This window comes from Podarcis vaucheri (genome assembly GCF_965113315.1).
Source record: "Podarcis vaucheri genome assembly, chromosome: Z".
In the NCBI taxonomy this organism is placed as follows: Eukaryota; Metazoa; Chordata; class Lepidosauria; order Squamata; family Lacertidae; genus Podarcis; species Podarcis vaucheri.
In genome coordinates this window covers 6126694-6140918 of record NC_138758.1, presented here as the reverse complement: position 1 = coordinate 6140918, position 14225 = coordinate 6126694, and the positions used below count along the sequence as shown (strand labels likewise).

General features: G+C 44.7%; 1 protein-coding gene across 9 annotated transcripts in view; it reads left to right on the top strand.

Moving 5' to 3' along the window:
* ATP11C (ATPase phospholipid transporting 11C (ATP11C blood group)) overlaps positions 1-14225 on the top strand; it is a 98297-nt gene that overhangs the window by 55077 nt on the left and 28995 nt on the right. For all 9 annotated transcript variants that reach the window (XR_014215351.1, XM_082207180.1, XM_082207184.1 and 6 more), the window contains 11 exons: positions 821-971; positions 1081-1278; positions 3236-3376; positions 3646-3803; positions 6663-6734; positions 7543-7616; positions 8564-8667; positions 10269-10450; positions 11623-11877; positions 13196-13370; positions 13986-14088. Coding sequence is in view for 8 of the 9 variants with exons in the window: in XM_082207180.1 (XP_082063306.1) it covers positions 821-971; positions 1081-1278; positions 3236-3376; positions 3646-3803; positions 6663-6734; positions 7543-7616; positions 8564-8667; positions 10269-10450; positions 11623-11877; positions 13196-13370; positions 13986-14088 (1613 nt within the window). In the remaining variant the exon portion in view is untranslated. The remainder of the gene's footprint in view (positions 1-820; positions 972-1080; positions 1279-3235; positions 3377-3645; positions 3804-6662; positions 6735-7542; positions 7617-8563; positions 8668-10268; positions 10451-11622; positions 11878-13195; positions 13371-13985; positions 14089-14225) is intronic.

The following is a 14225-nucleotide window of genomic DNA, read 5'->3' as shown; positions in this document are numbered from 1 at the left end:
ATTTAAGCTTCAAATGTTAAATAATTCTTTTTTGTCCTTCAAAATTGTAATCTGCCTTGGGTTCTTTGCCAGAAAGGCAGCATATAAATGCATTAAATAAATAAACAATTGAATCACATGTGGGCAGGTTGGCAGGAGGCTGGGCTGAACCAAAAGTGTCTTCTGCAGTACAAGTGACCAGCTGATCAGCAGGACTTCAGAGCACCATGCATGGGTCTCTCCACGGTGCTTTGAGGTCTTGCCTGGCCGTCATGAATGCTTCAGCTGAGAATCATGCATTGCAGGGGGTTGGGGTCCCTTCCAACTCTGCAGTTCTATGATTCTATGACTGTAAGTGCTTCAAAGCGTCATGTCGCTTAACTGATGAGCAGGCAGCCGTACCTACCCGTCAGCTTTGGCACGGGGGTTAGGGGAGTTCCAGTTCCCCACCCCTGCTAAGGTTTACATCAACATTTTGGATTAAGACCAGAAATAAATAGGTATTCAGTGCAGTACCCCCCGCGCCCCCCAATATTCTCTGCCATCTGTCTCAAGGTAGCAGTCTGGCCAGTGCATCTTCTGTCAGTTGCATGTCTCAAACACTTTTCAAAAGAGAGCCTCACATATGCATGAGCGTAATGTGGTTTAATTCAAGTGAGGGGTCTAATTCCAGTGCAATTCTCTTGAAACAAGGCTGGATGGCTTCAAAACCTTGAAGTGTATTGTACCCTTATAAGTCTTGGAATTGTTTCTTTCAGGTCCCTATCAGCATAGAGTTTTTCCACTGCCTGCGTAATACTATAAACCACTGTGATTCTTTTTTAACACTTTGCCTTTCCAGATCGATCAACATGTTCTTGATCGTTTATTTATGCATTCTTGTGGGCAAGGCTATTATATGCACAACTCTGAAGTATGTCTGGCAAAGCGTTCCATTTCACGATGAGCCTTGGTACAACCAGAGAACCCAAAAGGACAAAGAAGCCTTCAAGGTAACTGGGCTTGCTTCAGCTTTGATTGCCACCGCCTCTGTATTCGTTAGCGTTTGCCCTTGTGTACTTTTTAAAACAACAGTCCAGTCAATCTTTCTGTTCTCTCTAGCTCTTAAAAATGTTCACCGATTTCCTGTCCTTCATGGTTCTCTTCAATTTCATCATCCCTGTCTCCATGTACGTGACAGTCGAGATGCAGAAATTCCTGGGCTCCTTCTTCATTTCATGGGACAAAGAGATGTATGATGTGAGCTGCAATGAAGGAGCCTTAGTGAACACCTCTGACCTCAATGAAGAGTTGGGCCAGGTCAGAAGCATCTCGTTTCCTTTTTCTCACCTTTCCCTCCTCCCCACTGCAGTTAGTGTCTTACAATCTGTTGGTCCAAGTTAAAATGATACAACTACTGCTGTATTGAATTTTGGTGAGAACTGACCTGAAGCAGTGACATGGGTTTTCCAGAAAAATCCAAACTGGAAAATTTCCCCAAGGTAAAATTGGACTAATTTTTAAATGCTAATCAGAGCAATTTGCTTGGGAAGTTTTCAGATTGCATTGGAGAAGCTGCCGATGCCATGGAGAGTGAGTGATCTGCTTCAGCAAGTTAATTGTCCTTGTTATTTATAAGTAATGCTAAAAACTCACACTGTGCTAAGCCTGACTAATACTGAATCTGCAGTCGGCATCCATTCATTCTTCTAAATGTCCTTGTGGAACAACAGATTTTCTGCAGAAAAATTAAGTACCAATTCTCCCCCAGCCCACAACACTGTGTGTAGATCAGAACATAATAATCCTTCAGAGCTCACATTTTTTTCACTAAAGTTCTGGACTCAAAAAAGAACTGACTGCTTAACCCTGACAACTCAGTCCTGTTTGGAAGTAAGTCTTTCTGAATTCAGTGAGGCTTACTCGTGCGGTTAGGGTTGTAACCCAAATCAATTTAGAATTGCTTCCAAGTTCCAAAATACTGAGAGCTCAAGATTTGACCGTCAATCCAAGTAGAAGATCACCTTTACTTTGATATTCCATTAGCATTCTCTTCTCAGTTAGATCCTGTTTATTTCTGCCCTCCCTAATGAGAACAATGCAGCTATAGAAAAGCATATTGCAACTATCAAAACAAAAGAAAGCACGGCTTGGTTGTGAAACAAGCAGAGCAAACATGTCAGGGAGAAGATAGTAGATTTCCTGCCAGTGCGGTGGCTCTAAAAGGCCGTTTAGCCAGCCAAGACGTAATCATCTGGCCTTAACAGAACCTGAAACTTCTAGGTTCTCGTGTTCCTTTCAACACAGGATTTCTTTTTAGAGTATTTAAATATGTATTAGCGCTAAAGATTGATTCTTTGGGCCCCTGAGTGCTGGATGCTATAATTAGCCTCACTAAGCAGGATTTGCATGCTTGTTACCATGCAGGGAAATGTCAGGCTCCCAATCCCATGCTGTGCACATGTCAGCTGATCCTCCTAGTCGTGCTGCTTTTAATTTTTAAAATCGCGTCTTCTCCTCCTTTTGCAGACTGTTTTTCTTGCAAATAGAAACTTGGTTTTACTTTTTTGTTTTTCCCTTTCTTGGGCAGCTGGGCTTCACTGCTTGCTTCTGTGTAAGGCATGGCTCAGCCGCTAGAAGATCTCGGCCAAATTCTCCCTCCTAAGGGCCTGTCTTTTCCCATCTGGGGAGGGAATGGGTTCTCTGTGAGGTGGACTTGCCAGGAGGCCACTTTGCGGGATGGAGCCTTGGTTCTCCACCCTTTGCTTCAGGGATGGGAAACTTGTGTCCCTCCAGACTGCAGGGCTCCCACAGTTTTCAGCCTCAGCCAACACAGCCAGTGACCAGTGCTGATGGAAGTTGTAGCTCATCTCTGCTTTTCTTCCGTTTTCCAAGTAGCCCTCCAAGAAAATTAGTTTCTGGCCAGGAACGTGAAAACAACCAACTTGCTTGCTCACCTGGACAGTGAGACGAAACCAGATCATCACGGCAGGGGGGAGGGGTACCAGGGTATATCTGTCCTTGAAGAACGAGCAGGATAAAAATGAAAACAGTGTAAAGAACCAGGGGCCATTGCTGCAGGAAATGTGAGGCATAAATCAGAATGTAACAGGCATGTTTTAATTTTAGCATTCAAGCCACTTCCTAAAGCGTTTTATGTCTTAACACATATATAAAAGTGAAGTGGGCCTCCTTTTCCTATAGATGCCACCGGTTGGGGAAAGAGCAAAGGGTTTTGTTTCTCGTTAACCGAGAACCATTTCTCTTTTTCTTTTAGGTTGAGTATGTGTTTTCTGATAAAACGGGGACTTTAACAGAAAACACAATGGAGTTCATTGAATGCAGCATTGACGGCTACAAGTATGGCGATTCCATTACAGAGGTTGATGGATTGAAGGGTCATGGAAAAGCAGAGAAGGTAAGCATCCAGTGCAGGGCAGCCCAACCTCCTGTACCAAGAAGGCTGCAAGAGTACTTAGACAAGCTTTTTGAGGTATTGTATGTGCGGGCTGCACACTGTCTTGTCATGGGAGGGTGGGGGGGGTGGAGCAAGACTAAAATTTGACTGCTGTTGCACTGGAAGCTGCTGGTCCTGTGATGATGTCTCCATGTTTCTTCCTTGTATCCCTGGAACAGGAAGCCTGCTTGCTAACGTTCTCGTTTCCTTTTGTTACATCCCTTCCCCAGAACCGTGAAGAGCTGTTCCTTCGTGCTTTGTGTCTCTGCCACACAGTTCAGGTCCAGCAGAAAGACGAAATGGATTCAGGGGGGTCGCAGACAGGCAGCACGAGCAAGTATGTTGCCGCTTCCCCAGACGAGATTGCTTTGCTGCAAGGAGCTCAAAAGTAAGGATGGCTTTGGAGGCAAGGCCACTCTCTTCCCAGTACATCTATCTTCCCACTCAGTTATACTGAACGGTACACAAATGTTCCTCATGAGGCCATTATGCTCACAGGTGGACACACTCCATTTTTGGATACTGAGAGTGGTAAAGAAAATATTGCTGAAACTGCCTGGTGAAATTTGGCTTAAAGGTGTTTGCGGTTGTTGGGGGGTCTGGCTCTAGGTTTCCGTGACTTAGGCCATGCTTTGGAATTCCCTTGATGCATGGGCAATGCTAGGAGCCACCGTGGCTGAGCACCTGCTGAAGCTCAGAATTGCAGGGAGGCTCACCTGACAGGAGGAAGTCCTGCCATTTTGGTACCCATTGGTCTGGTCTGGTCAGAGGTATTGTGCATACTCTCTCTGTCAAAACCAGTCCGAGGAACATCTCAGAATCCCTAGAATTCCCTAGTATCCCCAGATGTTTCCTTGGCCCATTTCCCTCCTGCCTTTTTCCATTTACCCCATGATGGTGGAAAGCAAGGGCAGCTGGACTCCAAAGTCCCCTCAGCCACAATAGCTGTTGTCATGTAGTCATGGATGATGGGAGCTGTAATTCAACAACATCTGGAGGGTAACAGAAGAGGAAGGATTATTTTGACCAAGATGTGTCCTTTGCCTACAAGCATTTGATCTGTTTGTTTGAGGATTATTTTGTGGTTTACCCCCTTCTTTTTAAATTGTATTTTATCTACTGCATCTGTCAGGTCTTTTAATTTTATTTTATTTTTCAATTGCTTGGGACAACTCTAATTGGATTTTATGGTTTATAAAAATTGTTGTAAGCCAACGAATGCAAATAGGACCATAGGGTTGCAACCTGCAAAGACATACTCTGAATAGACCCTTTGAACCCATGCTCATCAATTCCAGCTGGTCTGCTTTGTGCGGGACTAACATTGGATATACAATCCCTAACCATCTAGCTCAGTGTTGTTTACACTGACTGGCAGCAGCTCTGTGATTTCAGGCATAGCATATTTCTTGGCTCTCCCTGGAGATGCCTGGGACTTTCTGCATTCAAAACAGGTGCCCTGCCACTTTGCTGTGGCCCCTCTGGTGAAAAGGTGGGATGGAAGTGTTTATAAGAAGTCGTTAAAATGAAGAAGATGAGTCAGGAAGGTGAATCACTTGGAAGTGAGTCTTTGCTGCCTACTCAGACAGGTGTGGGCGTAATTGTAGAGGCAGTGGCATGCATCTGCAGAAGATGCTTGTAAAGCAGATGGGGGGGTCTTAATCTTTCTACTGGTGGATAGCCAACTTCTTCTCTCCCTTGGCCATGACATCGCACCTGTCCTCTGCGCGTTTTGGAGCTGTTCAGCTCAGGTCACTTCACCTTAAGGAACCTGGCAGGCACCCTTTTCTCTGAAACCAAGGCCATTTCAGAATCTCTGGGGCCAGACAGCTGGGAAGTCAACTGACAACTTCCAAAATTAGGGTGGGACAGTGTGAAAAATTGGGCTTGGTGCTGGCTGCAGCCCACCTGTTGCCCATCCTGGCCTAAATGTAGGCTGCTGGGTGGTAGTGTCTTGATTTTTAACAGCTATCACTCTTGTCTCATCAGTGGACGAACATTCCAGCAACTGGGCTTGGTCCTTTACCTCTTGCTGAAAAAGAGTGTCCTCCCCTCCTTTTTTTTGGCTTGCTTGCTTGTTTGTTTTAAGTTGCATTTGATGCTTCTAAGGTCAGCGCAGGCTGAACCAGAGTCCTTCAACCTTTTCCCCTGTGTTGCAACTGTGGCCAAAATTAAAAATAAATAACTAAAAGTTTAGATTGTTCTGTACAGCAGAGATAAATTCTTTAAAAGTCCTTCAGTCGGGTTTTGTTTTGCAAAGCAGCTGGAACAGGGGCATCAGCAAAATGGAACACATTAACGGACAAAAAATAAACGAGCTGCTTGCCAAGAGAGAATTGGGGGGGGGGATGCAGTCATCTTGTCCATAAGTTAAAAACAAGCAAAACAGAAGAAATGTGCAGAGCAATCTCTGAACACGCTCTGCCCCCCACCAACCACATACAAGGATCAGAGGTTGCTATATTTCATTGCTTAAACACGCTCACACACAGACACGGCTATGGGCGATTGGAAGTCCTTCACCCCCCACAAACTCAGTCCTACATCTTGCGTACATTTTATTTATTTCTAAAAATATTTATAGACAGCCACCTCACATAAAATGCCAGTGTGCAAGTGTACAACAAGTTCAGAAAATAAAAACAACACAGAACAATTGTAAAGAAAATGAATAAATAGGCCTGTAGGCATGAACTGGTCTTCAAGAATCACCTGCAAATTAGCAGTGGATTGCCTGCCAGAAGGCTGTTTCGCAGCATCTAACCTGTGATGCTAAATGTCCAGCCTGGTTTCTGAAACATGAGAAGCAATTCAGATTGAGCAAATGTACCTGATTCTGACGCTCCTTGTTGAACTACGAAGGGGGCAAGGAATGCTGAAGAATATGACACCCCTTTCACCAGACTTTGGAAAGCTTAGTCACTTCACTGAGATTTCAGCAGATAATGTATTTTCATCCATGAAAACTAGAAACCTACTTTTTAACAACAACAACAAAAAAAAGCAAACCTGAGACTTTTTCAGGAAGTTGAGCTCTGTGTGCAGCACTATTTGTGCGGGTTTCCTACGTTTCCAAGGAACTGCTCACACAACTGCAGCCTATATTGCATTATCAAGCAGAGTTTTCTCCACGTGGCTTTTATTTCATTTTAATTTCTGTCAGTTTTTTGTTTCTTTTTAAATCTGAAGTGCGTGTGTGTTGGTTTTTTTTTTTCAACGCCATTCTGTCCTTTTTGTTCATTGACAGGTATGGTTTCACTTTTCTAGGACAAGAAAATAACTTCATGAATGTACAGAACCGAAAAAAGGAAATCGAAAGGTAGGTGCGACCGCGGCTAGGCCTCCCGATATCACACAAGGCAGCTGAAGCCTGATTAGGGAAACCCTAATACTGGGCGGTGGTGATGGAAATGATTGGCTCATTTCGAGGCATGGTTTTTTATATATAAAAAAATCACTCGCCTGCCTTGAATCTAGCGCCTGGTTCCCATTGCTGTTTTCCCACATTTCTGCTTCTGTTGAGCCATCAGGGCTGTGACAGATACCTGTTAGAGCAGTACAGAAATCGGCAGGCGTACCTGGGCTGCATCCCCCTTCCTCTTTTTTATATTGCTTAATTGAGGTGGGGCAGCTCCAGCCTTGCGTTTTGCAAGTGTTCTCTGTGATCCTTGCCTGATGCTGTTGGCTCCACATTAGAATTCCAGAAGTACCAGCATCTTTTAAAACCCATCATTAATGTACTCAAAACAGTTTTCTCTTTTTTGGGAGGATGGGGGAGGCATCCTTAAGTGGGCTAAGGCTATTAAAGGAGCTGAAGGACAAGGGTTGGCTGGCTGCACGGCCAACAGTTGCTCCTCCTCCTGCTTTTAGACATGCCCCCTTTCTTCCCAGAGGCCAGATAAGCATCCCTTAGGAGGGTGGATTTGACTTCATTTACACAAGTTACAACCCCTAAATACCTTCATAATAGATACAGAGTGTTATCCTTTCCAGAGCAGCGGCTAACTGAAGCTTATGCATGGCTCTTGTTTGAATCACTTGTGTAGGGTTTGAGTGTAATAAGTGGTTTGAGTTTCCCAGCCACCTTCCAAGACCCTAAATGCTCTTTGTCCTTCTTGCCTCAAAAGGTACGAACTGCTGAATGTTCTAGATTTTGATTGTGTCCGTCGCCGAATGAGTGTTCTCGTGAAATCGCACGATGGTGAGTTGAAGCTCTTTTCTCTCTTCACCATGAAATTTATTATTTTGGCTTTTCCAGCAGCGGCCTGTTAGTTTAACTTCTTCACTGCTTTAAATAATAATCAATCTCTTTTCTTTTTCAAATAGTTTTTATTAAAGTTTTCAAATACACATTTCCACCATTAAATATCCACCATTATAATAATACATTCATTGACTTCCCTGCTTCCTCTTCCATGGGTCTTTTAATTTTCTCATAATTAATGCATATTCTGTTAAAATCATTTAATCCCCCAATCGTATTTCCTCATTCTACATTACATTGTAGAATTTACCTTAATCCTGTTAGCATTTTCACTTGTTTACTGTTATTTTCCATATATTCCACAAAAAAATTCCACTCCCCTTTATGGACTCGATCTTCTTGTTCTCTTATTTTACTGGTTAGGCCTGCGAACTCTGCATATTCTATCATTTTAAGTTGCCATTCCTCCTTCTTAGAGACCTCTCTCACGCTCCATTTTGGGGCTAACAAAGTCCAAGCTGCTGTAGTTGCATACATAAATAATTTTTTTCTGACTCATGGGTACCTCCATCTGAACTATTCCCAAAAGGAATGCTTCTGGTTTTGGGGGGAATGTTTTTTTAAAACTTGTTTTCATCTCATAGTATATCATTTCCCAATAATCTTTAACTATTTTGCACGACCACCACATATGAAAAAAATGTAGCTACTTCTTTACATTCCCAACACAAGTCAGATTAAGATTTATACATCTTGGCTAATCTACTCAGGGTTAAATACCCTCTATGTATCATTTTTATATGGTTTTCTTTCAATGTGTAGCATGAAGGTCTTTCTTCCATAATTACTCCCAGAGATCAAATTCTGTGTTATGCCCTAGATCTCTTGTCCTACGAATTACTGATTATTTTACTCACCCATCCTTTTTCAAACTCTGTTTCTAGGAAGCATATACCTGTTCTGCAAGGGAGCAGACTCTGCAATTTTCCCCAGGGTCCCAGAAGCTGACGTCCAAAAAACAAGGATACATGTAGAACGCAATGCAATGGTAAGAACACCGACTTTGACTGATGAGTTGTTTTGTTTTGTTTATAGAGAGAATGCATAGTCCAGAATCTTGGCATTTGGAAAATCAAATGCCGTTAAGCTTTGCTCAGATTGGCTGTTGATTTTTAACAGGGACCATGTTTAGACTAAAGTCCCAAAGGCTGGTGGCAGTGGCTCTTTCCACCAGCTCACCCTTTCAGGATCACCTTTACTGCTGACTCTCCAGGATAAATAGTGCAGAACTTGCAAGATCATAGCAATGGCCACCAACCTGGATAGCTTTAAGAGAGGGTTAAAGAAATTCATGGGCAGAAAGGTTTTCAACAACTGCTAGCCAGGCTGGCTATGTTTCCCCTCCACTGCTAGAGGCAGTATGCAGTTGGATAACAGTTTTTGGGGAATCTGAGGAGGAGAGAGCACAGTTGTCCCCAGGTCCCACTTGTGAGCTTCCCAAAGCCATTTGGTTGGCTGCTTCTGCATTTTGTGATAGCGAATCCATTAGTACTAATGACATGAATCCTATTTGCATCACAGTTGCTGTTCCCTTGGAGAAGGGGTGCTGTCTCCAAAAGCCTTGCATCTTGGCTTGTGTGGTAGAAAACAACTGATGACTAAGGGTGATGTTAATTTGTAAAGGGGCGGGATTGGGCTCCCAATTGCCTATTCCTAATCAAATGTTTTAATGGGTTTCATATTGGTGGCCCCAACCTTAAACTTTTTAAATTTTGTGCTGTTAAATGGGAGCCCCCAGCTACAGTGGTACCTCTGGAAGCGAATAGGATCCGTTCTGGAGCCCCGTTCGCATCCTGAGCAGAACGCAACCCACGTCTGCACATGCATGGATCGTGATTCGCCACGTCTGTGCATGTTCGTGATGTCATTTTGAGCATCTGTGCATGCGCGAGCGGCGAAACCCAGAAGTAACCCATTCCGTTACTTCTGGGTTGCCACAGGACACAACCTGAAAACATTCAACCCAAAGCTACTTTAACCTGAGGTATGACTGCATTCTGAACACTGGCTGGGGAGCAGCTGCAAGTAAGGCCTGTTGATGTAATGCCTTGTATCTGGCTGGCCATTGTGGGAAACGGGACGCTGGACTCTTTATTGGCCTTGCTTATTCTGTGGATAATAAACTTCTTTTCCATTGTGGAACACAAGCTGGTGTGCATGGGGTTCCCAGGTTGTCTCCTCAACCCAGGCACTGACTAGACCTGCATCTGCTCAGCTTCAGCAAGGTGGCTACCCCCCTTACCCCCCTTATACTTTTATACAAGGTATTGGAACTCGATGAATCTCTTGGTCTGATCCCACAAGACTCTTAGGTTTTTGAGCACCTGAAGGGTCACTCTACTTCTACCAACTACACTTAGCATCAGTGGATTTACTGCAAGGAATGCTCTAAGAATCATGGCCGTCAAACCATGACCCAGCAATCTTTTTAAGGCAGCTTTGAGAGGCTACCTATGACCAGCGGCCCAGCAGGTTGAGTCTGGGGTTTTTTGAAGGTGCCTGCGAGCAACTGAACCCTGCTGTTCTAGAGGGAAGTTGGGTGGGAGACCTGAGGTTTAGAAAAATGCACTTCCTTGCTTGCTTTTTTAGGATGGGTATCGAACTCTCTGCGTGGCCTACAAAGAAATATCTCACTATGATTACCACATAATTGATACCCGGGTTAAGGAAGCGACAATGGCACTACAGGACCGGGAAGCAAAGATGGCCCAGGTTTTCGACGATATTGAGAGGAACATGCATTTGATTGGGTCCACTGCTGTGGAAGACAAGTAAGTGTCCACAGGAAAAGAAATGTGACCTCCGCAACTTGGAAAAGGAGATTGAGTGATGTTTTTGTCCCTGCCTTTCATCGCAAGATCCCAAGGCAGGCTACATATATATGGTTAAACGACAAGGTAAAGAGTGCATCCATACAGCTCCACCACATGACTGAGAACCCAGATGTGCCTAGGCACATCCCCCTCCATGTGTGTTGGCCTCCTTTCACATTTTATGGGAGTGCATTGTGAACATGCACGACCCCGCTTCTTTCATGCGCTCACTGAATGTGGGGTGGCTGGCTCTCCTACATAGCCCTGTTGTGCTTCTGCCAACCAGTTTAGAATGCCAGCTAGCCAGAAGAGCACCTTGCTGAATATTATCACCAAATGCCATCGGTGGAAAAATGATGCCAGTGAGGAAGCTTGCCACAGGGCTTGAACTTAGGGACCAGAGGGACACTGTAGCATGGAGGTGTCAGTGCACCAGTAGGCCTTGATCTCTGTTGCCTGTCTGAGCAACTTCAGAACCTGTCCTCCTCTTTCAGCTCTCCTCTGCCTTTTTCCTTCTCAGCCATACAGGGCCCAGCTGCTCTCCTGATAGCCTTAAGTCAGATTTTTGTGGTGGCCTCGGGACTAAAGGGGTAGCAAATGTAGTTTGCATGCAGAAGGTCACAGGTTCAATCCCAGGAATCTCCGTTTGAAGTGATCAGGGACCAGGTGACAAGGAAGACGTTTCTGTGCCTGAGACCCCTGTAGAACTTCTGCCGGTCAGAGTAGGCAGTACTGAATTACATGGACCAACAGTCTAACCCTAAGGCAGTTCTTATATTCCTACTGCCTGCCTAGAAAGTAAGTAAAATCAGAAATCAGCCCCTGAACAGTTAGAACAGAAGGGAGAGTGAATTATTCTGGAAAATATACAGTTGTCTTTTTTTTTTTGTAATAGTGGAATTGTTGACTGGAAAATGCCTTATCTTCTCTTTCTCATCCCCACCAGTTTTACTGGGTTCCAATTCATTAATTAATGGTTGTGAGGGTGTCATTATCTCTCTCCTGTATCCTTTTTTACCCATTACGAATTCTGGATCATTTAAAAAAAGAAAAGAAAATTGTAGAGGGGAAAGAACATTTTGGCACACCAGCTGTTTCGTTTGATAAGCGAAAGGTGTCTCTGCCCGTAGGCTCCAGGACTTTGCTGCTGAAACCATTGAGGCCATGCACACCGCGGGCATGAAGATCTGGGTGCTGACAGGGGACAAGCTGGAGACCGCTCAGGCCACCTGCTATGCCTGCAAACTCTTCCAGACCAACACGGAGTTGCTGCACCTGACAGCCAAAATCATGGAAGGGGAAGACCGGAAGGAGGACCGGCTGCACGAGCTGCTCGTGGATTATCACAAGAAGCTGGTGAGCGACGTGCCCCCAAATGCAAAGAGGTAAGTGTCAAACAGGCAGCTTCTAAGGGTCTGTGGACAGGCAGCCCTGAGATAACTTTGCAGCCAAAGAGGAGAGACTGGACTTTGTTCAGCCAAGGGCATTCTGTAGTCGATTATTTTCCAGAAGTGCTCTGGAATGCAACCAGTTTTAACCTTTAGCACTATTTGCTGGTGACTACAGATTAAGTTTCTTTTAAAGAGTGCCCAGACTTTGAAATAAAGTTCACTCCTGTGTACCTCAAGGCTGGCCACCATGCCTCTGTTATCCCTCCTCTGTTGGAACCTGGCTGGCTGCTGTGAGAAATGGATGCTAGACTGGGTGGGCCACTGGCCTTGATCCATGAGGCTTGTCTTAGGATGTTCTTTTCCCTGTATTGGTTCCTTCCTGATTTCCCTCACCCCACAATTTGCAACAAACTCCAACAATCACTGTTGGCAAGTTTGCTGCAGATGGAAATTGGGAGATCATACCAGGGCAAGTAGGCAGTAGCTAGATCCCATGTCCCTTGACCTTTCATTCCATGGATATTGTACTAGGATGCTCCTGTCTCCGAATCTTCTCCAAACCCCTAGGACATGCACACAGAAATAAATCATGCAAATATTTAGTTGATCTGGCTGGTTTCTTCCAACTGTCTTTAACACCAGAGTGTTCTGCTAAGGGGTGGGTGATAGAGGACATGGGGGGGCGGCAGTGGGAAGCAAAGGGTGAGTTAGCAGGAATGTGACTGCAGAGGATTGCAGTAGGGAAGATGAAGAATGTCAACGGTACACTTTCAAATTCCGAACAGTTAAACAGGCTCAGCACAAAGTCTAGAGTCCATGGCAGTTCTTTTTCCAAAACTCTTCCAGATACCCAGTAAAAAAACTAGGAGCCATTTGAGCAACAGCAGCTTAACAACTGTCCCCAGAGTAGCTTAGTTGAAGGGTTGCAACTCAGAGCTAGAGCATCAGATTTGCATTTGAAAGGTCCCATGTTTCATCCCTGCCATCTCCAGATAAGGGGGTGGGGGAACCAGCCTGAAACCTTGGAGGGAGCCCCTGCCACTCAGTATAGACAAGAGGCAGTTATGTCCACAGCAAAAAGCAAAAGTCCACATCCTTTTGTTCCATTATGTATGCAGTAGTGAAAACAGATAATGTAACCAAAGGCACACAGCTTCCTGTTTTAGCTGCTATTAATTTTGGCTTTCTGATTATTTAGCTGTCTGTCTTGTAGTGCCTTGTGCCAAAGCAGCCGCTGCCCTTATCTTCTTCCAGGATCTATGTCAGGAGAGGTGTATTTAATTATTGCAAGGCTTGTTGTCTTCTGTTTTAGAAGCTGGACACTAAGTCACGAGTATGGACTGGTTATCGACGGTGCCACCCTGGCCCTGATACTTAACCCTTCCCAAGATTCACGTTCCGGCCACTACAAAAGCATCTTCCTCCAGATCTGCCTGAAGTGTACAGCAGTCTTATGTTGTCGGATGGCTCCCTTGCAGAAAGCGCAGGTGTGTGTGTGATGCAGGGCCTTTGACCAACAAGAGAACCACAGCGTTTTAACTGCCAGGGCCAGTGCCCGTCCTTTGGCACTGAGAGGAGTGTTGTGTTTTAGGACCCACCAGTTTGCAGTTTTTAAAAAACTGCTTTCACTACTGAATTGCTGAAATGCATCTCTGACTTGCTGTTGAAGGGCATGGTATGACATTCTGTCTTGCTCTTGTTATTTATTGGTTGCAAGCCGCTTTGGGATTCATTTGAATGAAAAGTGGCATCTAATAAACCAAATCAAAAGGTGATAACGGTGAAGACAACGACGGGCAGGTAATAAATATTAACAGTAAAAGGGTTGTATGTTTGACGACGATTGATAATAAATTACCTCACCTGGATAACAAACAGGAGTTGTGGAAGTAAATTCTCACCAGGCAACTGACTTGTAGCGCAGCAGGACCTTTTTTTTTGGGTTGTGGCATCTTTTCCTGTTGGGTCTCAAGTCCAAACCCACCCACCCCCTTTTGCGCTACACTAAATGTAATGCTCGTGAGCAACACAAGAGAGGTTCATGGACTTTGCTCCTTTTTCCTTCTCGGTCTGCCTTCATTGCTTCTCTTATGCCCATTTAGATTGTCCGGATGGTTAAGTGTTCGAAGGGCAGCCCAATAACCCTGGCGGTGGGAGATGGGGCCAACGACGTCAGCATGATCTTGGAAGCTCATGTGGGCATAGGTGAGGCATATCTTGAAGTGCATAGCATTGTGCAACTATTTGGAGTATTCTTGTCTTGCAGGGTGAGTGGGGGAGAAATCTAAGAGTGTGGGGAGCATGATAGAAGTGTACGTATGGCAGGGGGGGAGGAAGAGCAA